This window comes from Sesamum indicum, linkage group LG11 (genome assembly GCF_026168435.1).
Source record: "Sesamum indicum cultivar Baizhima isolate 11 linkage group LG11, ASM2616843v1, whole genome shotgun sequence".
NCBI lineage: Eukaryota > Viridiplantae > Streptophyta > Magnoliopsida > Lamiales > Pedaliaceae > Sesamum > Sesamum indicum.
The window spans coordinates 1,367,977-1,394,261 of record NC_142667.1 but is presented as its reverse complement, the minus strand read 5'-3'; the positions used below and the strand labels follow the sequence as shown (position 1 = coordinate 1,394,261).

General features: G+C 33.5%; 3 protein-coding genes across 3 annotated transcripts; 1 reads left to right on the top strand and 2 right to left on the bottom strand.

Annotated features, from left to right (window-relative positions):
* Positions 1–922: 922 nt before the first annotated feature.
* Positions 923–3,184, bottom strand: LOC105173179 (LIM domain-containing protein PLIM2b). The gene is made up of 5 exons (XM_011094852.3): positions 2,664–3,184; positions 2,410–2,509; positions 2,196–2,224; positions 2,026–2,115; positions 923–1,508 (listed from the first exon to the last, which is right to left on the bottom strand). Exons 1-5 carry the CDS (start codon positions 2,799–2,801, stop codon positions 1,209–1,211), a joined length of 657 nt encoding a protein of 218 aa, XP_011093154.1. The 5' UTR covers positions 2,802–3,184; the 3' UTR covers positions 923–1,208.
* Positions 3,185–4,115: 931 nt separating this feature from the next.
* Positions 4,116–9,369, bottom strand: LOC105173178 (propionyl-CoA carboxylase). The gene is made up of 13 exons (XM_011094851.3): positions 9,205–9,369; positions 8,892–9,093; positions 8,147–8,221; positions 7,891–7,992; positions 7,758–7,789; positions 7,420–7,533; positions 7,078–7,192; positions 6,765–6,955; positions 6,543–6,659; positions 6,251–6,331; positions 5,920–6,152; positions 5,253–5,292; positions 4,116–4,810 (listed from the first exon to the last, which is right to left on the bottom strand). Exons 1-13 carry the CDS (start codon positions 9,256–9,258, stop codon positions 4,226–4,228), a joined length of 1,941 nt encoding a protein of 646 aa, XP_011093153.1. The 5' UTR covers positions 9,259–9,369; the 3' UTR covers positions 4,116–4,225.
* Positions 9,370–15,435: 6,066 nt separating this feature from the next.
* Positions 15,436–24,871, top strand: LOC105173177 (DEAD-box ATP-dependent RNA helicase 8). The gene is made up of 10 exons (XM_088875586.1): positions 15,436–16,002; positions 17,089–17,149; positions 20,713–20,947; positions 21,438–21,676; positions 22,249–22,500; positions 22,615–22,795; positions 23,635–23,723; positions 23,800–23,873; positions 23,975–24,101; positions 24,494–24,871. The coding sequence occupies exons 1-9, from the start codon at positions 15,737–15,739 to the stop codon at positions 24,051–24,053; spliced, it is 1,476 nt and encodes a 491-aa protein (XP_088731712.1). The 5' UTR covers positions 15,436–15,736; the 3' UTR covers positions 24,054–24,101; positions 24,494–24,871.
* Positions 24,872–26,285: the final 1,414 nt, after the last annotated feature.

Sequence of the window (26,285 nt, the reverse complement as noted above, 5' to 3'; positions counted from 1 at the left end):
ATATTTTTCTTTCTTGAAATTTCTATAAAAATCTGAATCCACTAAAATTATTTGAACTTAATTTGGTATCAATTGTTATCATTATTTTAATGGGTCATATTTATTAATTTTAATTTATATTATCAAAAAGAATATTTTTTCTATATTTTTCTATGAAACATATTAAAATAAAAAAAAATCCCTCTATCCAATTTACATTAGAAAAATAAAAATTAAGATGGTACTGCAAATTATGTCAACATGAATTCCAGTGCGATATAAATTTTCTTCTAAATCTAAAAGCTATTCACTAAAATATAGACTTGCAAAAATAATTTCGAATACATTATTGTAAATATGTAATTTAAAACATTAAGAATAAAAACTTACCCAATAAGTAAATAAGCCAACTTAATCATATTTTATATTTAAAATTACTTAAATTATAAAAACTAATTGATGTAAAATTTGAAAGAAATTGTAAAAATTTAAAAATAAAAAGTAACTTATAATGAAAAATAATTAAGAATTTAACATAAATAGATGGACTAAAAAAATGTAAGAAATTAATGATAAAAAAGAATCATTAATAAAAAGTTAATGTAATTAACTATTTATATTTATAAAAATAAGTATATGTGGCAAATTAGATCTAACTACTAGAAACATTAGTTGATTTTTATTTTAAATAATATAATATGATTCAATCATATATTCGGAAAAAAAAAATCATCTCAATCAAACGCATTCTATCTTTCTTTTTTTTTTCAATGAGATGAGATGAAACTTTGGATATTCTAAAAATAATAATTAGTGATATTCGAATTCGTGACATGCCAAACATCTAAAAAATGAATAAACATTTAAGAATGAAATAAAAATCAAATGAGTAAAGTACTCTTTATATAAAAATATTATTCCATAACACTGAATTAAATACAACGTAATTTCAAATGTACATATACTACTTGGATATTACAAGATATTAAAATACAAATACTCGATTAGACTCAAATCATTTTACAGCTCTAAGCTCATACATACAGAGAGCTTTCGATTTTTATTAAGGTATACAACTTCATAAACACCCTAAATTACAGCAAAAGAAATAACATAGTATAAATTTTCAAGAAACTAAAGAAATTATACGAAACTCAGAACTGTTTATAGTAATTTTAAAAGGAAAAGAAAAAATAAATTCAAGATATTCGTCGTTATAAAAAGTTCTTTTAGGATTGTTGTTGTTCGGGCTCCTTCCCCTCGTCGTCGTCTTCTTTCTCCTCATTCTCTTTTGACTGCTGGGGCCCATCGGACCCGGCTTCGGCCTCGGTGGGCTCCACAGCATTCTTTTTGTTGTTGGCAGCCTTGAGGACATGTTGGTAATTTCCTTTCTCCATGAAGAGCTGCTGGAAATGATGCTTGCAGTATAGGATGCCATCTAGAGCAGCATAGGATGAGTGTGTGAGGGGGCAGCCCCCATGAGCACACTTGAAGCATGACCTGTGGAATGATTCTCCCTCCATAGTCACCTATTTTTTCACAAATTTTGTCATTGGAAAATCAATTTGGAACACTTGGTTTGAGTGAACAATTTAATCTTTTCTTGATCCGATGCTGCCACACGCCCCACATCAATTGCAGATCCAAAGAGGCATCTTTTCGTATATAAGTTCGTGAGGCTCACGAAATTAGATGGACAGTACCTCGTGCAATGAGGCGTTGATTGTCTCCTTACATAGTGCAATTGATATGGGAATGCGCAATAGCATCATCAGGATGGCAAGAAAAGAATCAAACTTCTTTATTTGGAACAATACGGTTTCAAAATTTGAGCGGGATGAGATTCTTGAATTCTGTACAAGTTACATATAATCTTTTAAAGTTATAGATAATATGTGGGGGATGACGGATAAGCCCGACCTCCTACCGGATGTTGTCTCTATACATAAACATGATTAGATTGAATCTTTACCCCTAGTACAAATTTTAGTTGATCTTTGATGAAAAAATGTATGTGATTGTTGATGAAAGATGGAAAGAAGAAACCTTTTCCAGTGGGTAGACAGTTTTGTTGCAAGCAGGGCATTTGTCTTGGGTACCAGAGAACAGGGCAGAGAGCTTGCTAGGTGTCCTTGTCTGCATACAATTTTAAACAACACATTGTCTCAATTTCAGGAAGATATGTCTTTCAGTTAACAAAAGGAGAAGACACAAACCAGTGAATTTTCCCTCTCTGACTTTGCTCCTGAAACATTCATCAAAAGCCAGGAAATAATCAGTTGAAAACTGTCTGAAGAAATAGGGAAAATTCTTAACCAATCACATGATATGATTTGTCATTTTTCTTGAAATGTGCATCAATCAGACGACAAGTGCATTATACATTGGTTCAAATGTGACGACAGCCGATTCAAGGTGTCTTTCTCTTACCAGTTTGGAAATTCTTGCTGAAGTTTCCAGACTCCTTGAAGAGCTGCTCAAAATGGGGCTTGCAGTAGAGAACTCCATCCATGGAAGAGTAGTTGCTCATCTGCCACAAATAACATTGCAAACATACATAAAGAGAAGCAAGCACCATTCTTGATATGAAAATGAAGTCACAATTCAAAGAGGGCAAAAACACAGAAAAACATGTGTGTGTGTGTGTGTGTGTGTAAAAACAGGTTTAAGAAAAACACACATACAACAAGAGTCCCTTTGCAGTGGCTGCATTTGAAGCAGGACCTATGGAAGATAGCACCATCAGCAGACAAGAGATCAACAAAATAAACAGTCTTGTCACAGGCTTTGCATTTGTCCAGAGTTCCTGTGAATGATGCCATTTTGCTCTTCTTCACCCCCTGAGAATCTCAATATTAGCACCTTCACGATTACGCGGCTCGCGCTCAAAGGGGAACGTCCGGTCTCAAAGCGTATTCGCCCCTAAATCATCCAAACTTTTTCGGCTGTTGAAACTGAACTGAAATCTCTGGTACGTAACGAGACGTGTGATTTTATACCACTCTCATGCAAACAATGCAGACTTATTCGAGCCCTCAACCGATGGAGCGAGGATGTGTGGACACGTGATTGGAGATCCCCACAACTCTTGGATTATGAATGCTGTAGGAATTAGGATGGAATCCGGTTAATGTGGAGAGAAAATGGTTTGACGACTCCTTCATTTCCTGTGTTTGTGTTAGTTATGTATGAATGGTTTGTCACTGCTTTCCCACCTCATTTCCTCTGCTTCTTTCTCGGCCTTTCCTTTCTTTCACAAAATTAAGACACGCCAAAAATTTTGCTCCTACATTGACAATTCAAGAATTATATCAATTAGTCTGTTATTTTGGTATTTGCGATTTTGGATCAGGTTTGAAATTCAGATTATTGCTTGAGGGTTAGAGAACGGGAAATCTCAAAATTAAAAGGTTCCAATTGTTAGAATCATAAAAATATAGGGAAATAACCCTAATGTGATATTGCAAATAAGTAAATTATCCCCTATAGAAAAATAAATAGCAATGTACCCTTTATAAATTGCTATATTTTTTTCTTCATAGGGGGGTGATTTACTCATTTTTAATATCACAAGGGGAGTAAATTGCTATACCCTAAAAAATACAGGATAAATTACAATAAATTTTTACAAAATTTGTCATAATTACAATTACTTCTCATTGTTTGAAAAATTATAAGTATCCTCTTAATATTCACGATTGTCTAACATTGTCTAACAAATATCCTTCATGATAATTCATTGTAAGGAGTATTTATTAGACGAACGTTAATTTCAAAAGATTATCAAACAATAAAAATATATTTATAATTATAATAAGCAATCAGGAAGCACGCTGTAATTTACCTTAAAAATATATGCAATCAGTAAAAAATGAGAGTTATCCTAGTTCATAAGTGGAAAATTTTCAAATAGAGACACTTGTAAGAGAATTTTTTTATTAAAAAAAAAATCCAATGAAGATATATAGGAGTTAGTTTCAAAATAATAATAACACAAAGATAAAGGAGAATAATAATTTGAAATATTCCTTGCAGAATTTGTGAAGTATTATTCCAGTCATATCAAAGCATAAACAATACCTCACACCACTAAAATCTCTGGCTTGAATTACTTCCATAATGTGAGTATAACGAGCTCAAAGACAAAGGACAATTAGATTATATATGATAATATTTCAATTCATCACATCATCGTATTTTAATTCAATTATACACAGTCTATGCGGATCGTAGCGCATGATAATCATCATGGTGGCAAAACCACTCTCTGACATAATACGACGTCCGATATAGTCTTCCCATGCCTGTCGATCCTTCTCGAGCAGTTGACTCCGCCGTCCAGAATGTTGCGAACGACAACATTTAGAGAGTTAATCCCTTTAACCTCATAGATCTCCACCTTAACGTGCTCGTTAACCCACTTGTCTCGTCGTTCTATATCTTTTGATCCGGGAAAAGATGAAGGGTTTAAATGAGGGGAGAGAACTTGCTTTACCCACTCTGGTGTCACAATCGTCTTAAGCCTCTCGATATCAGGGGGATAATGTGGAATGATGGAGAAGTTGACATCATTTCCTTTGTCACCAGCCCTGCTATGTGCTACATCATAGAGGGGAATCCTTTGGCCAGCGGGAGCAGCAGAGAGCCAAGTTTCTTGGGCTACTGATTCTTGGCTTGCACTGTCTACAGTTTCTCTTGGGACAGGTATCGAGTCCGATTCAAGCCAAGCATAGTTCTGCTTTGTAACCGAACGACTGGCACTCTTATCAGTTGGACTGATGATATTGTTTCGGGCCATTGAAATTTGCCAGCGCACATATTCACGTCCAACCTGTGTCATCAAAATTTGGTATTTATATGGTTCTATTTGGTGAAATCATCAATATACGACACATGATTCAGCATGAAATTTACAAGCTTAGACGCCAAACTGACTGATGTAGCCTTTAAATGATCAGACAACATGTGAATGCAGGTGAGTTACTCGAATATATTCAGGTATTTGTGAAATTGTAGAAGTAAGATGAAACCGGGTGAGAATTTTGGCAGGACCTAGAGGATTAACTACTTTCTGAGAAGAAACATACTCTCAGTGTTCTTTAGAACTAAAGTAACAATGCTCACTCCAGGCCCCTCATAGAAAAACCCAACCAATAAAACGGCGCGTACAAGTACACAAATAAATGCATACATAAAAATACATATGGAAAGTGTGTGCAGGCACACACACAAAATGTCTGTGTGTGTGTGTGTGTGGAGAGAGAGAGAGGTACCAATCCTTTTTCGAGAAAAATCTCTTTCTTGCACCCGGTGCTGCATTAAGTAAAAAATGGTAAGACAATATAAATCAACTCCAGAAAAAAAAAATGTATTAGATGAAAATCTCAATTTTAGGTAAAGCAAATATTAGGTACAGAATTACTAAATGCTTAAATGAGATGATAAATAATCACATTCAGCAAATTGAGAGCTTCATCTACAGCAAACTACATTATAATACTGGCTGAAATAAAGCAAAATTGTTAGGTAATACAAAATATAATCCAAACAACTTTAAACCACTACATTCTGTAGTATGTACAAAAGGCAATATCATTAGATGGTGCAATACTATATCTTAACACCTAACATCTCCTTCTGGACTTCAATACCTCCTGAACATGATTGGAGTTTGGGAACGAGATGAATCGATAAAATACCCTCATGAATTTTAAGCCACTTAACAACTTCTTGCAGCATGCTTAAACAACAGACAGGTGACACAATCAAAGATAAAACTTTCGATCTTTAACCAATTTAAACTAGATCATTCAACAGAAAAACCAAAGCTCAGTAATGTCATTGTTGAGTAGCCATGCCTTCATGTAGAGATGTATAACAAGTGAGAACAAGAAGACCCAATGACTATCCTTAAAACTGTAAGGATGAGAAAATAAAGACCTGATGCCACCACCACCAGCAGGACCATTGGTGTATAAAGCAGTGAACTCTTTTGTAAACTGGACTGCATGCTCCTCTTTCTCAAACAAGCCATCCATCCTTAATCTAACATCTTCACTGGGCTTTAACATTATCTCGCCAATGCACGTTGCCTTCACACTATCCAGACCAATAATGTAGGATATGATATGATTGTTTATACCAGGATATAGTTCGTCCATCCATGCCCTTACCTGATGCCCGTGAACAATAGTATCATGCCATTGAATTCAACTGCACCCTTGAAAAAGAAAGAATAGAAATGCTATTATAAGTACTAGGAGATCATTACCAAAAATTCAGCAGCTTTAGCCCGTTGTACAGATTCATAACCTCCGTAGGAGATTTCTCCCCAACCTTTCCATCCACAGTCCTGCAAAGAAGAGAAAATAAGAAACCAAATATCTAATCCTTGCCTTTGTTTTATAACAGAAATTTCTACAAGAAAGAGAAATATATAAAGATCCAAAAGGAGATGCCTGCACATAGATAGCTAACTTGATATATATATATATATATATACACACATTTTATCACATATTTGCTTTTGTTCATCATTTTGGAGGTCGAGAGAGAGTGTATACTTTTGATCCCAGCAGCAACAATTTTTGCGGTACAGATTCAGGAGAAGGCTTTGCTCCACAACAGAGAACTTTGCTGTTTGATAATGGTTGAAATGTGACATGCCGAACGTCTACAATCTGTTTATGGAACAAAGGGTTCAACTTTTGAATCCTTTAGTCTCTTTCCAGTCCTTTATTCAGGTGCAAAAGACTGTAACAAAATGCAACTGCAACCCAACTCACCACATCTGGTGTTATGTATGCACTAGGATCCCCAACTTCATAGAGCAGTTGTTGAGCACAAGTGCTAAAATCTAGAACCCCTCCGGTGCTTTCTGCTTTTGCTACACATACCTTGCCGTCAAAGGTAACTTCAGCAAAAGGAAGAGACAAATCGAGGAGATTTTGGAAAGACATGCTCCGGTATTTATCACCTAGAAGAATTGTACACAAATAATTCTTCAAAATAATTGTACAAGGATAGAAGTGTTAAATAAATACAAACTTAAATATTTGGATCAGCTTGAGCACTATGTGAAGATGAAGAAAAGATCACCTGGATGCATATAATATCCCCCTGTGAGTTGACAACCACATTCCAGAAGGTGGCCTGCCAGAGAACCTTGCGCTAGGAGCTGCAGCTCATCCCAGTTCCATCCTAATTCAAATACCTGACCAATTCAGAGGCCATTCATCAGGTGGTGGCAAGACAAACAAGTCCTTGATGCTATGGGTTTTTGAAAGAAAGGTTTTAGCGTGCAGCACACGTCTATTCAGAACCAAAGAAAAAGTTGCACAACAACATCAGGCAAAAGGGTTAACAAATGATTATTATGCTTAAAACATCTTTGTACAAACAATGCATTTTAGTAGATGAAAGGGATATATAATTTCATACCATTGGGCCTAAGAATAAAGAAGCATCGGCAACTCGAGAAGTAATTATAACATCTGGTGTGTACCTCTCGAGACATTCAACAATAGGAGCTGCTCCTAGATACACGCTAACATCCTACACAGACCAAAGGTAATCTTTAGATAGGACGCAAAGGAGGGGGTTCAAGCATCACTACAGAAATATTGACTACTCTCAATCATATCTTCATATTTATCCTGCAACCAAAAGAAGTTTACAGCTTAAAATTCCGTGTCTAATGCAAGTTATAACTCGTAATATTACATGTATCAGGACAGAGATGTTACTCACAGAGACAGTAAAGAGAGCCAAAATCTTACACCATCAACATATTTCAGTTGATTGTCCAGTCCTGGACAGGTTCAAGACAAAATCTATAGTTAGCATCACAGGAGTCCAACTTTGGATGATAGAAGATTCATTTACTACTTTCCTCTGTTAATTAAAGAATACCTATTTCTGAAACAGATGATTGATAAGCCAGGCCAACACTTATATTCATTCCCAATTTGCTTGCAATTTGTAAAACCTCTTCTTGGGCACCATATGGACTCTCTTCCAGCGAGTTGCAATACGTATGAATACATATTTATATGAGATGACGAAGTTTCAAAGTCTCAAAATTAAAAACAAAACCATTAAATAAGTAGGATAAAAATGTAAAAAGAAAGGAGATTTTGATTTTCAGACATGACCACTCAATACTCACTGGCACCCATATTGGTAATAATACGAACGCCTCTTTCCACAGCCAGAGGTAAAAGCAACTGCATCCACTCTGAAACTACATAATCACGACAAGTTTCAGCAGAGACACAATAACATCTCATTACCATTTTAATGCAACAAGCCAATCAGAATTAAATGCAATTTTAGACCATAATATTCATATTGCTATCATCATTGGTACAGAAACAAAAGGAAGCAATTATACAAACTACAAGAACCTGTAGGGATAGCGGTGACCAAGGTTGATATACTTCTATATATTAAAGTCGTATACATTTCCATAATTCCCTTCCTTCGATGTAAGTGCGTATCAATCAAGTTCTGTATCATGCTGAAAACTTATCTTACAGATTCCAACTTGCACAAATACAGAAGTTACAAATAAAGTACACCCATATGCCATACCTGTAATCCTAAACTTTAGTCCTAAGGTGTTTATTTCCTTCTCTCCTGGAGGTAAGGCCTAAGGACTATAGTTCTCTGATCATGTATTTTATCATTAAAGTCCTATATCTTCCTCCCATAAACTGATATTTTCCTTATCACGCAAATACAATCCCATATAACATTGACAAGTTGAGCAACGCAATCAACAATTTAACAACTGGAACTATCAAGTTTCCACAACATCTCACTGTTAACTTCTGAACCACAAACTAGCAATCACAAACTATAAATAAAAACAGACCAAAAACTAATTAACTGCACAGTTGCATTAAACATACTACGGGGATCGTAACCCTTGCCACCAAACTTCATAGCACTGTAACGCTCTGCCAACGTGCGTTCCGCTAAGCATTCGAGTACCAAGTAGTCCAAATCCTTCACTCTCTGAAGCAATTTGAGTGCCGCAATAGGCCGATCGCCTCCGAAACCAGCTCCGCACCCGATTACTATCTTATCTTTCCGCCTCTGCGGATTCAGCCTCTGGGATCGAAACGATAGTGGAGTTAAAACCAAACAAGCTAAAATTCGTTGACTTCATTACTTGTTAATCCAATAGCGCGATGTGCACTTACAAAATAGAGTTGAACTCACCAGCTTAATTACGCAGTCGTGAGTCTCCGGCGTCCCATTCCATGACTCTTCCATTGAACCAATAATCCAGTACCTCGACCCAGTTATGCTCAAGTGAATCAAATTAAAATGCAAAATTGGAAGCAGTTGAGATTTTACACTAAGACCATATACAGTACCTCTGCGTTTGCTCTTATCTTTTAGTTTAATATAAAATGTAACGTCATCTACGTCGTAGTCATTGGCCAAGAGTTATTTATTTTTTATTAGTAAAAAAAATAAAAAATATATTAATATAATTATTTTTAATACATTAATAATAATATGTTGAGTCGTGACTCGACATTAAAAGTTTATTTTTTTAATAAATTGAAGAAGTCGGATTCTTAATCACGATTTCATGTCGTGATTCAGAAATCACAACTTCATTCATTTTATTTTTTTTATTTTTCATTTAATTAAATTTTATATAAATTAATTATATATTATTAAGTTTTAACAACATATTAAAGTTCAAAAAATTATAATGTTAAAATTATATTAATTTAAAAATTTATAATTAAAGGTACAAATATAACACTGTAACTTTTTTGTACAATTGTAAAATATCACAACTTCAACCATTTTGTTCTTTTTCTTTTAATTTTTGTTTAATTAAATTTTATATAAATTAATTATATATAAATTAATTTTTAACAATATATTAAAGTCCAAAAAATTATAATATTAAAATTGTATTAATTAAAAATTACAATTAAGGGTACAAATGTAATAGAGTATTTTTTTTGTACAATTGTAAAAAATCACAACTTTTCAACCATTTTGTTTTTTTTTTAATTTTTGTTTAATTAAATTTTGTATAAATTAATTATATATAATTAATTTTTAATAATATATTAAAGTCCAAAAAATTATAATGTTAAAATGTATTAATTAAAAAATTTACAATTAAGGGTACAAATATAATAGAGTATTTTTTTTGTACAATTGTAAAATATCACAACTTCAACCATTTTGTTTTTTTTTTTTTTAATTTTCATTGAAAAAAATACAATGAAGTATACATTTTGCACTGGCTCCTTTTGCGCCTCATTTTCATCACCACCGAATCGACTAGATGTTGTTGCAGAACTAGATCCGACAATATTTTTTTTTATTACGTTTAATTAATTTTTCTATAAGTTAATTATATAAAATTATTTTTTTAACAACCTATTAAAATTCAAAAAATCAGTTTCTTTAATCATAATTTGTAGAACTGTATTAGTGAAGAAAATTATCAGTTCTATTTTTCTTTATTGGTAATCTACCATGGACTTCGATTTTGTATATGTTTTTCACCGCATTTCCTGGTAGAACTTTCTGGATCTAGTGAATTCTCTATCATTCTTCTTGTTCCTCCTCATTAAGAGGTTCAGGATCCGGCTTTGTGGTCTTCTTTAGAATTCCTACGGCGAAATTCTTTCTCTATATTTCCAAGATCTAAAAATACTCTTGGTTGTCACTCAAACTCTCATTCGGTATTTGGAGATAATCTTCTCTCGTTTCTAGAATTTTCATAAAGAAACTCCATCTTCGATCTTTCAGAATCTACAAGTATTTCCTGTTGTAACTTGAACTTTCGTTCAGTTCCATTTTCTTAAAGAGTCTCCTCCGTTAGTGGAAAAAATATCTAAATACAGTATAAATAAATATTTTTTCGATAAACCTAGACTCTGGTACCTATCTAGGCGGGCATGAATAAATTCTTGATTTAATAGATCATCTTGAAATTTTAAAACACATTTTACAATAGCATGAATTTCTTTGGCTACAGTTGCATAATTTAGTTGTATTGTCTTCCATTTTCCTAGACGGAACCTAACTAGGTATTCTTGTTTATTATTATCTATTTGTTTTAATATGCCCGCAAATCCTATTTCAGATACATCGGTTTCGATTATCTTTTTTCAATTAGAATTAGGTAGTGTAAGATAATTTAATGATTTAACCTTTTGTCTTATTATTCTAATTGCTTTAGTGTGCTCTTCTGTCCATTCAGTTGGATATTTCTTAAGCATATCATACAATAAAGTTGTATCTTAAGCTAGATTTTTATGGTATGGGGCTATATAATTTAAACTTTCTAAAAAATTTTCGTTTGACTTCTATCAATTATTCTATCCGGGAATTTATCAGCAAATTCTATACTCCTATTTATAGGAATAATTTCTTCTTTTTTAATATTATGTTCTAAAAATCTTACTCTGGATTGGAAAAGATCATTTTTGGTTTTGATATTACTAAACCATTTTTAATTACTAATTTCTTTAATATTTCTAAATGTTTGAAATGGCCTTCTTTATTATTACAGAAGACTATAATATTACATAGTAATAAAATTTGAAAATTGATTAAAAATATCATTAATGATATTTTGAAACATTGAAGGTGCATTCTTCAAACCAAAAGCATTACATTCCATCCGTAACGTTCAAAAGGGATTGTAAATGCAGTTGTCTATATGTCCGATTCATTTATTTGAATTTGTCAATATCTTAATAAAAGGCTGGATTGTTGAATTATCCATATTAACTAAGATAGCAAGAGAATGATATATATATATATATATATGTATATGTATATAAAGAGTATTTAAAATTACGATAAATATAAGGGGTATTTGAATAAAAATGGATTAGAGCTCATTTGGCTCATAGAGTTAAATGATAGGTATGAATAAAGTCTATGTTGTCATTGTTGTCGCTTGTTGTCGAAAGATGGCATTTTGGGCTTTCTTGTGATGCTTTTAACTGAGTTCATGCTTATTAATTTAACACTACGTAAAATGTTCTCATATTAGCTCTTTTCGAGTTTATTTATTTCGTCCTATATTTGTCATAATATTCTATAAGTTTCTGTTTATTTATTTTGCTATCTCTGGCCTTCCGCCTATATAGAAGGATCTAATGGCTAGATCGATGCTTGATGTTTATTTATTAATAAATAACAATTTTAAGAAAACATTCACTACTCTAATTGGTAGCAGAGCAGATATTAACTGTACCAAAAATCAATAATCCCAATTAAATACTTCGAAAAGATAACTCATTCATTGTCTTCTGCAAATAGACAAAAATTAGATAAATTTAAAATCCCAAAAGCCTATATATGTAACAACAGAAAATGTATTCCCAATTTCTATTAATAAAAAATTTAACCAATGAAATAATTTTAGGAACACCTTTCCTCAAAAGATGTTCCCCATAAAAATGATTAATGAAAACGGTATAATAGGAACCTTTGAAAATGAAATAATTAAATTCAAATTTATTACTCAGCCCATAAATAGAGCTATAAATGAAATAAGAGACTTGATTATCTCTAAAACAAATCAAATTTTCTTTATAAAGAGTTATAAATGGTTGATCCTTATTTTGCAGGAATGCTTCCCCACAAGGAAGAGGAAGAAACCCCTTTAATCAAAGAGGAGGTAGGTCTCGATCAGGTGAAATTTTACATATGGGAAACAGGAAACTTATAATAGATATGTCTCTTGTATAGGAAAATACAATAAGATTTTATAGGAAACAAACGGACTCTTCAAATAGTTCGTCAAATTTAAAAAAGAACAGCATAAATCAACTCTGAAAAAAAGAATCATCATCTTCAACATCCTACACAAAAATTTTAGAAGAAGAGGATGACTTAGTAAATTATAAATTTAGTAAGCTTCGGGAAGTAATTATACTACTAGAAAATGATGATTTAAGATGGGAGACCTATGGTACCTGATGAAGAGGTATTTAGATGTAGCTGCATTCACAGTCGAATCATATAAATCAAGGGCCATTATGAATGTATTTTCAAGACCACTCAAAGTGTTGAAATTACTCACACTGGTAAAAAATTCAATTATTTAAAAATAATAATTAAAAAAGTTATCACTGCTATTGAATGAGGAATCAACCCATTGAGTGAAAAGGAATATCTTCACCTAAATGCCAAAAACCCAATAAAATCTTCCTAGTGCATGGTCATATAAGTTAATTATGTTATACAAACAATATTAAATATCAAATAATTTTAATTAAAAAATAAGCATGTGAAATGCACGGGTTAATAACTAGTACACTTTTTAAAATTATAGTTGTAATTGCAAAATACACCCCTTATTTAAGATCATATATTTGCAAATTGTATGAAGTTTATGTATAATTATATTTTTACCCCATGTGGGTGCTGACTAGTTTAGAACCGTTCTCCTTTAAAGTTTGGTGTAATTAAACTTAGAGCCATATAGTTTGAAAAATTATAATTAGTACCCTTGAGGTTTGTTTTTTTTTTTTTTACAACAAATTCATCCATTGGTTAAAATTTATTGATTTGCTGATATTAGAAAAAAAATTAAATAAAAATATATATTTACCTTTAGTTGACTTATTACTAACCTGTTGTAGATTAAGCAAATCTTTTTTAACCAATGAAATGATACCCTTATAAGGGTGACGATATATACCTCTTCACACGCATTAACGCATAAAAATGTATAAGGATAATTTGATAAAAAAAGATTTATTAACACGTAATAGGTCAATAATAAAATCAATCAAGTGTAAACATAAATTTTTATTCAGTTTTTTTATTAGTGTCGACAAGAAGTATATACAAACAAATATAAAATATTTGGTAAATTATTTAGAAAAAAATGTTGCGAAGTTTAAAAATAAAATTGTTAAAAAGGCAAGGAGTTGTCGGCTTACTTTTAAGATTTTAACATATTCTTTCAAATCAATTACGAATTTGTCAATACTAACGTTTTATAAGCTCTATGACCTTATTTTATCCAAACACTTTATAAACTTATTTTTAAAAGAACACCTAATACTTTATAAACCCTAAAAATATCTACGTATGAGAGCATAAGATCTTTTAAATAAATCTAGTCAGATACCCTCCTAGCGTTGGAAGGAGAACACCATACAACACGTATAATTAAAAATTTGTAAGTTTTATATCGAGTAGGAGGGTGTTTGGGTGAGCTTACGAGCTCTTGAAAAAATCTTATAAATACGATGCAAGGAGCTTATAAATCTTTTAAAAAGAAATAATAAGAAGTTGCCAATTTATTTATAAGATTTTAACAAATTCATTTAAATTAATTATAAACCATCTTAATCTTGGAAGAAAATCACAATACGACACACGCCCCTGAAATTATCCCGACTTTCTGAAGTATTATATATACACACTTAAAAAATGTCAATCGGACGCACAAACCATCTTTGTTTTTTTAAAACTTTAAACGTACACTTATAGAAACGTCAATATCATTACACAATTATTCATACTTTTTGACTGTCAAGAATAATTTTTATAATTACGTAAAAGATATGAATATTTTGCATAAAAAGACCATATTTCATAGTGTAAATATAATTATCCTTTAAATTATACAGTAAAACCTTTATAAATTAATACTCTATAAATTAATAAACTCTGTAAAATAATAAAATCTTCTTGTCCCCACTTGGGTCTTTGTAAAAAATTATCAAATTCGATAAGATAATAATTTTTCGAAGAATCCCTTTATAGATATTATGTCCCATTAAAACTCTAAATTAATAATTCATAAATATTACAATTATAAATATTAAATATGAAGTTTGTAATGCTTTACGCATTTGATCATTCATTAATGATTTTGCCATGCCTTTTAGATGAAAGACATGGTTGGGTGTTATGAATTATTTTATTTTCCTATTGAGATTTATATAGTATATGTTTCATTCATCATGCATGAATATATTTAATTAGCAATAATAATTTTTTAAGTGCAACGAATTAATGTAAATATGTATATTTAAGTAATTCCAATGAATTGGTACATGCGTCCATGAATATAATAGTTAATTGTATACAATGAATTCATATTATAAATGAATATATTTAATTAGTTACAAATAATTGGTCGATGCATGAATATAATCAATAAAACATATATGAATTCATTTATTTTCAATATATATGTACTAAATTTACTGAATTTAAAAAGTCTTTTTTTTTAATTAATAAAATATTAATTTATCGATATATTAATATTTTTTTAAATTAATAAAATTTTATAATTTTAAATTTATTAATTTATAGAGATTTTACTGTAGTTAATTTTTAATTGTTTAAAAAATTGGGATGGGCAAGTACAGGTACTTGTCGCTGGAAAGAGAGAGTACGACTTTAGGAGAAAACAAATATCCGCATAAATATATGTATGTAATGATGGGACGCCCTCGAGCGAACGAACGAACGGTCGAATAATTCTAGTCTCCCAAACTTCTCTCTCTTTCAACGTTCACTTTCCCTTTGTTCGAAAGTGTCAAAAATTCATCCCTCATTTCAAATTGATCCATATTCGCCCGAGTTTGTTTTTTAGGGATTCTGTTAGAGCTGTCAATCTGTAGCCTTAGATTAGTGGTGTTTTTCTTTGTAAATATAGGGGATACACGCTTAGGATTTGTACTATTTGCCAACAGTTGTAAATTTTTGATCAAGTATTTGGAATTGGGGGGTGCTGATGAGTTCGAGAGCGAGATATCCACCTCCTGGAATGGGCGGAGGCAGAGGAGGAATGAACCCAAATGCCGGACCAAACCCTAGTTTCCAACCAAGAAACCCTACGCAGCAGTATGTACAGAGGAGTCCAGCGTCGAATAATCAGAATCATCAGTTGCCTCAAAATCCTCACACCCAGCAGTGGCTGCGGAGAGCTCAGCTCTCGTCCGCCGATTCAGCCGTTGATGAGGTTGAAAAGACTGTGCAGTCAGAAGCCATAGATTCCGGGTTAGTATGTCGTTTCCTTTTTCTGTATTTTGGCACTCTGGGTTTTGGTTAATTGCCTTTTCTATTCAGAGGTCAAATAAGTATGTTTTGCATTTTCCTACAAGTCTTTTTTCATTAATGATTGTTGGTGAGTTCCACTGCAATGTTTATTTGTATCCTTTTTTCCTTTAACTCTGTCGACAAGGAGTCAGACATTGGAAGTTTAGCTTAAGAATGTTTTGGTCTTTGTTCCTTTTTTGGTGTAAGAGTGGCACTATGGATATTAGTGTCTTTCCGCTGAGCGGGAGATTGACCATTGGAAATTTGGAAGAAGGAACAATGAACTAGTTATTTCTATTGAACTTCTGGAGACATTTACCTTTATTTTTGATTTAGCAAATATAGCAACCTAAAAGTTTGTCTGCTGAATTATGCATTGGCATTTGATCTTGGAGTGTAGATAATGAGATGAGCATGTCTTTTGAATGAACCAGAAGGTTATCTTTCAAACTGATTTTTGGTTTTTGGTTCCAATTGGCATCAATTGTGTTGATTATTTCAAATTTGGGAAGACCTTTCTTGATGATGATTTGAATTTTGACAGTTTTCTTTGAGTCTTTTGTTATTCTGTTTGATGTTGACAATCTTTCAGGAACTAGAAGAGCCTCTTTTTGAGTTTATGTTTACACCTTTTCTGAGCGATGCTGAGACCTCAACCATCCTGTTTGTTTGTTTTGTCAAGAAACCCCGAATTTTAAGAGAATGACTTCAATTATAAAATGGAGCAGTTCCCTTGTAGCTGGTGTGAGCTTGTAGCATGGGCCGTGCATTCAATTAAAGGATGAACTAAAATAGCTCTCAGGATCAAACTCTTTGATATCAAATGTTTGGCAGGCAAAATCTTGTTCAACACTTTCCACTTATTTTTGTGGTTGTCTGGCAGTATCTTTATTTACTGCGTCATTATTACTTTTTGTGGTTGAACTTTATGAAACCTTTTAGACTCATTCTATCTTCTCCATCTTCATACGCTCGGCTGTAATGCTATGATTTATCATGCACATGTAACAGTAGATATTTATCATTCTTGCTTATCTCCTTGTCCAGTTCGCAAGATTGGAAGGCACGCTTAAAGTTACCACCAGCAGACACCCGTTACAAAACCGAGGTACATTAATGTGCGTCATTGTGGATTATGTAGTGAAAATTCATTTTGGTTTTTCGTTTAGTTTATGGTTGAAATTGTCTAGGGTTTTGTCTCATTAACGTTCAGGTTTGCTTGTGATAGTAAATATGGTAATTGGATGATCAATTATTAGAAAATTGATGATTTTATGCAAGGATGTTTCTGAGATGTCAGAACCTATAAGATCAAATTGGGAAAGTGATTGTTTGAGAAAATCATCGGCTAATTATGACTTAATTGTAAATATAATCATTTGAGAGGATTCAAATCAGTCACTGCCTCAGTTATTCCCTTTTATACTCGTTCTTTTCTGAGTTCTCCATTTGGTGCATTATTGTTTTCCAATCAATATGTATATGAATGTATCTGAGTTACATAACTGGGGGGTTTGTTACTTCTGTTAGCTGAGCCAAGTGTTAATGTTTTATAAATGCAGATTCTTTAAGTGGCTGTGAGAAGTAGTAATATCATGCAATGTGTGAGATCCTTTGCACCTAAGTTAGTCTGTTAGGAAAAGAGTTTAAGTGCTGATGCGCTTTTGTTTCTTAGATGATGTTTCCTGTTGCGTAATGTGTATCGACTGTGGAGCCTTAATCATGGTTTAAGCTGTTGTCTTCTTTTCATGGATGCTTGAACAGTTGTTCACTAAAGTCTAGTGTTCACCTTTCACTGAAGTCAAAGTTGAAGATATTTAATCTTGTAATGAATCTGTGAACCTCAAGCTAAGTGGCGAAACACAACTAAGTAATCGGTAAAAGTTTAATAGCATCTGGACTCTAGTTGCTGAGACAGCCAGAGTCTATTGTTGTTCGAAACCAAGGTGAAGAGAAAGATATTCATGTATTCAAAAATCAAGAAGAGTTGTTACAGTTATACAGAGCAGCAAAGCTGCTGAAACAGAGAATAAACCTGCCCAACTAATTAACTAACAATAACTAATACGAACTAACCAAAAAACGTAAAAGAAGAAAGAAAGTAAAAGTGCGAATCACAAAACACGACTTTCACGAGACTTAAACAATTTCTGTCTGCTACTCTTTTTCCTTCTGCAGCAGCTTCTTCTTCTTCCATCTTGCTTCTGTAACACGCAGCAGTGGTGAGGTTACTAATCTTAACATCCCCCCACAACTTGAACTTGGTGAACCTCAAGCTAAGTGGCGAAACACAACTAAGTAATCGGTAAAAGTTTAATAGCATCTGGACTCTAGTTGCTGAGACAGCCAGAGTCTATTGTTGTTCGAAACCAAGGTGAAGAGAAAGATATTCATGTATTCAAAAATCAAGAAGAGTTGTTACAGTTATACAGAGCAGCAAAGCTGCTGAAACAGAGAATAAACCTGCCCAACTAATTAACTAACAATAACTAATACGAACTAACCAAAAAACGTAAAAGAAGAAAGAAAGTAAAAGTGCGAATCACAAAACACGACTTTCACGAGACTTAAACAATTTCTGTCTGCTACTCTTTTTCCTTCTGCAGCAGCTTCTTCTTCTTCCATCTTGCTTCTGTAACACGCAGCAGTGGTGAGGTTACTAATCTTAACATCCCCCCACAAGTTGAACTTGGTGGTAAGGAAAACAAGTTTAACTTGGACTTCATGAACTGGGAAGCTGGAGCTGCGAGAGGTTTGGTTAGGACATATGCCACTTGACCTTTAGCACTAACATGAGTAGGAAGAACAAGACCCTGCATACTTCTCCCTTACTATGTGACAATCAATCTCAAGATGCTTAGTCCTTTCATTGGAACACGGAATTAGCATTTATGTGAACACCTTATTCTCACAAAATAGTGGAATTGGTTTGGGAACTAAAACCTTGAGGTCCTGTAGAAGATAATCGATCCAAATGAGCTCGCACATAGTGGAGGCTAGGCTACGATATTATACCTCTGCAGTTGACTTGGAAACACGAGTGTTGCCCAGAAAAATGCAAAAGCCCGTTAATGACTTTCTAGTCTCCAAACAACCTGCCCAATCTGCCACTTCTGCATCACAGAAAGCAGTCAGCTTTAAGACACTAGTTAAAGAAAAGAACAAACCTGTAGAAGAACATCCCTCAAGTATTTCACTAAATGCACAGCTGCATACCAATGGAGCTGACATGGTTTTTGCAGGAATTGGCTTAATTGCTGGATGGCATAGGATACATCTGGTCTAGTAAAACTTAAGTACAAGAGGCTTCCTATCAACCTGCGATACCTGGAAGGGTCTGATAACAAATTCCCACATTCTGAAGTGAGTTTAATTCCTGTTGGCAGAGGAGTGTTCTTAGTTATAGCTTGCACAAGTCCCATATCTTGAACAATGTCTGAAATATACTTGCTTTGAGTGCCCAACATTCCTCCTGGTGACCTAGTTAGCTCAATTCCAAGGAAATACTTTGCAGCCCCTAGATCCTTTATGGTAAAAAGGTCGTGCAAATACTGCTTCACTTCCTGAACACATGTTTTTGAAGGTGCTGTGACTAATATGTCATCAACACAGACAAGTAGCACAACCTGTCCACCAACCATTCCCTTTGTAAATAAAAAGTAATCATGTTTGGATTGTTTAAAACCAAAAACTTCCATCTTTTCTATAAATTTAGGGTTCCATTGTCTTGAAGCTTGCTTCAAGCCATAGAGTGACTTCTTAGCTTACAAACATAATTTGAGGTGAAACCACGATATGTTTGTAAGCTAAGAAAGTCACTCTATGGCTTAATAGACCGGCTCCATGTCGCTTCCATCCAAAGGGACAGAAACCAAGCACGTTCCAGGGTGTTCTCCTCCATGGAGTCTCAATCTTTCAGGGCAACCTGACATTTTCTGATCTTCAGAAAAATTCCAGTTCTTTCAGTGTTCTTTCCAGAATTGCGAAGTGAAAAGAAAAGAATTTATAGGGGAATAAGAGATCTTGTTATGGGAGCATTCACATAGAAGGGGGAAAAGTAATGAAGCAACTAATTTGTGGCTCTGATGCCATGTTCGAAACCAAGGTGAAGAAAAATATATTCATGTATTCAAAAATCAAGAAGAGTTGTTACAGTTATACAGAGCAGCAAAGCTGCTTAAAAAGAATAAACCTGCCCAACTAATTAACTAATAATAACTAATACGAACTAACCAAAAACGTAAAAGAAGAAAGGAAGTAAAAGTGCGAATAACAAAAAACGACTTTGACGAGACTTAAACAATTTCTGTTCCTCTTGCTGCTACTCTGTTTCCTTCTGCAGCAGCTTCTTCTTCCTCCATCTTGCTTCTGTAACACGCAGCATGGTGAGGTTGCTAATCTTAACAATTGTCTTCTTCACTCACTATATTCTGAACTGGATTACTATCAGTATGTGGTTTATTAGATCTAAAATTTCGAGCTATGACTCTCTTAAGTAATTGAATTGATCATAAACTATGGAGCCTGCAGACAACCCCCGATGCTCTTTTTCCCTGGCCTTTTAGTATAATGTGGGTTATTAGACTTGAGATTGATGGAGAGTTGTGATTATTTGTGTCACTTTCATTTATGGTTTGCCATTTTGTTGCTATTGGTCTTTTTATCTTTCAGGATGTTACAGCTACCAAAGGAAATGAGTTTGAAGACTACTTTTTGAAGCGTGAGCTGCTTATGGGCATATATGAGAAGGGTTTTGAGAGGCCATCTCCAATCCAGGAGGAGAGTATTCCAATTGCTCTCACTGGGAGTGATATCTTGGCTAGGGCTAAAAATGGAACTGGGAAAACTGCTGCATTTTGCATTCCTGCATTGGAGAAAATTGATCAAGATAAAAATGCTATTCAAGGTTTGAATTATTCATTGAAACTTCATGCAAACGTAGAATCTTTGAAGTTTTTTGGAGAAGATGTTTGTTGTATATGTGCTGGTCTAGTGGATTGTGGGAAATTTCTGCTTGTAGCTACTTCTTTTTTTCCCTTGGAGTATTAGTCAGCTGAGTTTTGCCGTTACGAGGTTAAGCTATAGCTTTTTACAGATATGAAAGGTCTTAGTAAGAATATAGGGGACTTTTGGCACATTATTTGTCCATGTACCCACTTAATTTGTCATTGTTGGAGTAAACACAGGAACTTTCTGGCAACTTTTTGCTTAATGATGTTTAGGCCTGGTCATTATCACTATGTATCTTTAATCATGTCTATATTTATCTAGTTTTCTAATAAGCATGACTGTATCCTCTACACAAAAACACATTGATAAGTTTTTTATTGTCGTAGTTGTTTTCTTATATTATTCAATCCTTTGCCTTGACTTTTTTCTTGTGTGTATCTTTGCAGTTGTTATTCTTGTTCCAACGAGAGAGTTGGCTCTTCAAACATCACAAGTTTGTAAAGAACTGGCAAAACATTTAAGCATTCAAGTCATGGCTACCACGGGTGGAACTAGCTTGAAAGATGACATAATGCGACTTTATCAACCAGTTCATTTACTTGTGGGGACACCTGGAAGAATTCTTGATCTTGCAAAAAAGGGTGTCTGCATTTTGAATGAATGCTCTATGCTTGTAATGGATGAGGTATAATTATGTTTTCAATATCTTTTCTCCTAGGGTGAGTACGTTATCTGTTTGGCATGCGGAATAGTTGTGATCTTCGCATATCGTGTTATTATTCTCTACCTTGTTTCCAATTATCAATTTTTCTCCTTGCACTCCCCATTTCTGGTTATGGGGTTGTGAAAGGGAATCGGAGCAGTCGATAGATGCTAAATTTTTGCTGAAATGTGTAATGTATTAAGTGAAGAACATATAAGATATGGTCATGTTGGCACCGCTAGGTGGTATTCTCACTTCTCATGTTGAATGCAGTATAGCTGGAAAATATATAATTTTATGTATGAATGAGAAGTGCGGAAGGTTTGAGCCTTGGTGTTACAGTTATTTGTCCCAACAAATCCCAATTTGTGATAATAGTACTTTCTACTCAACTATTGTGGATTCTTGTTCATGATCATGGTATCTCCATTTCCCTATATATTTCTTAGTTTTCTAGTTGTGCCCCTTCCCAAATTTGGCAACAATGTAATGTTTATTTCCATAAGTGTTACAAAATTGCATAATCATACCCGTATTTTTCTTATGTCTTTCAGGCTGATAAGCTTTTGTCACCAGAATTTCAGCCTTCCATTGAACAGTTAATTCGCTTTTTACCTGCAAATCGTCAGATCCTTATGTTCTCTGCTACATTTCCTGTTACGGTGAAAGATTTCAAAGATCGTTACCTGCATAAACCCTATATCATCAACCTTATGGATGAGCTTACTCTCAAGGGTATAACGCAATATTATGCTTTTGTTGAAGAAAGACAGAAAGTTCACTGCCTCAACACTCTTTTCTCGAAGGTTCAAGATCAAGGAAAAATACTTGCAATTTTTAGTTATAGCTTAGTGAATATCTTTTGCCATCTTTGGTGATTTTGTTTCTGAAGTTGATGTATCTATTATCTTTTCCTTCAGCTTCAAATAAACCAATCTATTATTTTCTGCAATTCTGTGAATCGAGTAGAACTTCTTGCCAAGAAAATCACGGAACTTGGCTATTCTTGCTTCTACATCCATGCTAAGATGCTTCAAGATCATCGCAACAGAGTATTTCATGACTTCCGCAATGGTGCTTGCAGGAATCTTGTTTGCACTGGTATGTCCCAATAGGCCTTCTTGCCTAGTAAATGTCTTGCATTTTAATTCATGAGGTAGACAAGTCGACTGTATCATTGTTGGTCCTGGTGGTAGTTTTGAAAAAAAAGTTAAGATAAAGTATGCAGTGATATTTGTATAGGTAAACAGTTCATTTACCTCCCATGGAAAAAGATGGTGCAAAGAATTGGTTTGAAGCAGAGGTTGATTTCTATTTGACAGGGTGACACAGTTTGTGAATTATTAATCCTCAGTAGTGCAGTTAAATATACAAGTAATTTATAGATTAATCATATGCAGAAGGGTAATACAAGGATCACCTCTATTATGTTATTTTGATTACATGGATGGTGAATTGCCCTTGGGTGTGGGCCTTCTGAACACTTTTCTCTCAGACATAGTGGTTGTAGGGGCTTTATGATGATTTGTGTCTTCTTTGTTCATCTTTTTTTTTTTTCCTAGTATTTTCCTCCAACTAAATCGTAATGTCTTTCTTTTATGGAAAAAAAAATCTTACTTGTTTTGCAGCATTGCTAAAATTAACTATTGTTTTGATATTGTGACCTGAAATATTCTGTTGTCAGTCAAATGCACTTTATTGCCCTCTCAAGGATATAATCGAGATGCAATTATGTAACTATAAACTCAGGGAGCCCCAGATCTGTGCTTGAATGAATGTCTTTGTGAAAGTTTAATGGCTAGATATATATAAAATGACAGTAAGGGGGCGTGACTTCCTTTACCTTCATTATTTGATTGTTATTTCATTTGATGATATTTTATATCTTGACTGTAGAATATTTGCAACTTATCATATTGACTCTTACAATCAAATTGCAGACTTATTTACAAGAGGGATAGATATCCAGGCAGTAAATGTTGTTATCAATTTTGATTTCCCTAAGAATTCAGAAACTTATTTACACAGGGTATGGTGCTTTCTTTTTTGTGAGTTTAATATTCATTTTTCCTCTGTTTCCCTTATTTTTTTCGTGTTATGTGTAGGTCGGTCGATCTGGAAGGTTCGGACACCTTGGTTTAGCTGTGAATCTGATCACCTATGAGGACCGTTTCAATTTGTATGATGCATTTGTTGGTTTTTTAATATGAGATATGATAGTCTAGTCAGTAATGTACTTATTAGAGATCATTTTCATCCCTGTTTTCTGTCTTCTTTTAGGTATAGGATTGAACAAGAGTTGGGGACAGAGATCAAGCAGATCCCTCCACATATAGATCAAGCTATATACTGTCAATGATCTGTGATGGCTGGTCTATTTGCATGTGATCGGAAGTGGTAAAAACTGGTGAGTTATAGAACCAACGCATGTTTCTGTGGTTACCTCAGAACTCTTCAGCTCCATAAGAAATTGATGCTGTCACTTCAAATTTCTAATCACTCCTATTTTAAGTTGTTGAACCTTATAGCAATTCTTGCTACAAATCAGTAATAGTCTGGTTTAGTTCAGTAAGATAGTTTTTTTTAATTTTTTGCTGTTTTACACTCTAATTGAATCCTTTAACTGTTCAAAAAAAGTGGTCCAGTTTCATCTCGTTGCATTTCCGGTTACATGTCTGGAAAAAGGTGCACAATCTCCATCTGGAATGGGTTAGGAGTATCAAATGAAGTATAGCACCATACTATGGTCCTTTTTGATTCTTCTGATTTTAACTGTCCATATCTTATTTTCCACGACAGGAACATAGCTCTGCTTGTGGAAGGCAAGATGATTGTAACATCGGGGGCTTATATATAATCATGGTCTTGATAATGAAAGACTTTGTACCTGACTCGTGAGGCAGACGATGCCAGAATTTCCCAAGATATTGGGCATCTCATGGCCCTTGAACTCTAAAAAGTTATGGTATTCTATATATCTTCGGGATTATATCCTTGGTGCACTAGGTGACTGCTTTTCCTCTTATTCCCTATTGCGGTTAAGCTTAAGTTAATCCGAATGCATGTTGTGTAGTCCGTTTGAAAAAAAAGTCTTCCTGCTTCCTTTCCTGCTTTCTGCTCTCGAGTTATAAATGAAAAAAGGGGAAAAGAAAAGAAAAACACACTTTTGTTTCTTTATTTTGATCTATTTTGTGAAGTTTAAGATATAGCGTCTAGCTGCTTATGGCATCGCAGTAGCAACCGGTTGCCGTGGGACTTTGTGATAATTAGGATTCTCCGTATCTGTTTGCGCTTTGCTATTTCAGGGTGTTGATTTTGAAGGTCTGGACTTACTGTTTGCTGATTCAGGATTATCACATTGCCCGCCAGAAATCCATATAAGTCTGATGAATCGTGTTTTGCATCTTTTTTATTTTCTGCTCAAGCTAATTAATCAGTCCAAATTCAGCTACGACACTTTATGAGATCGCAATACAGTAGGGATGTTTATTAATGCAAAGGCGTGAAATTGACAATTGAATAGCGGGTTTAGATTGCAAGCACTTTTCTTTTAAACAGTAATAATTATGATTTTATAGTGGTAGAAGACTTTTACGATCGCATCCAATGACAGTTGCTATTTACACGTGACTCAATCCAATAGAGGAAATACGTTTATACCTAAACGAATCTGTAAATGAAATAATAAAATCATAGGCGACAATTGTAATTTTACTTAATCTTTTACCGGAAAGGGTGATATGCTTTGTCCTCTTCAATCATACCAATGATGTTCTAGCTTAGCCTTAAAGTTAATTTCGTAATTTTATGAATAAGTTTGAAGTTATAGGTTTTGATTTGGGTAGTTCATGCCGACCCTCCAAGAATGCCAAAATCATAATCTGTCCCAGGCTAATTCAATCAATAAATTCGTATGATATATACGAAACAAATATTAATAATGAGCAGTTTTTTTTTTTAGGTCAATATAATTTTTATTAGATAAATAGTGCAATTGTACAGTACAATAGTGTTCAATGAGTGGCGTCTCTCAAGCCAAAATCTATATAATGCACAAGAACTAGCAGCTAGAGAAACACGAAGAATCCTATCTTCCATAATGAGTTCAGCAAGTACGGTTGAATAATTTATTTTATTCATTGAAAAAAAAAAACACTTTTTCATTTTTTTTTTGAAATAAAAAAAAGTTATTAACTAATTACTCAAATGGGATTTTGTTTTTCTTGACTAGATATATTCGATTGACTTAGATCAAAGAAATTTGAAAATCGAAGAATTGCTGTAGATTAAAGAAATATGTGAACAAATACAATTTTCGTTCCAATTCTTTTAAAAGATATTTGAGAGGCAATTATTCATTTTTATCTAAAAATACTTAGATTGAGAAGTTGATAATCTAAGTTTCAAAAGTTAGGGATATCTTTTTACTTTCTTGATTTTTATGTATGTGTTTTACTCATATGTTACTTAATTTTTAGTCTTTGAAGTTTCAACTACCCAAGCTGCTGATTATTTATTTTATTTAAATTAAATGTATTTGTTCAATTAAGCAATATTTTATCTTGAATTTGTAAGATAAGAATTTTAGAAA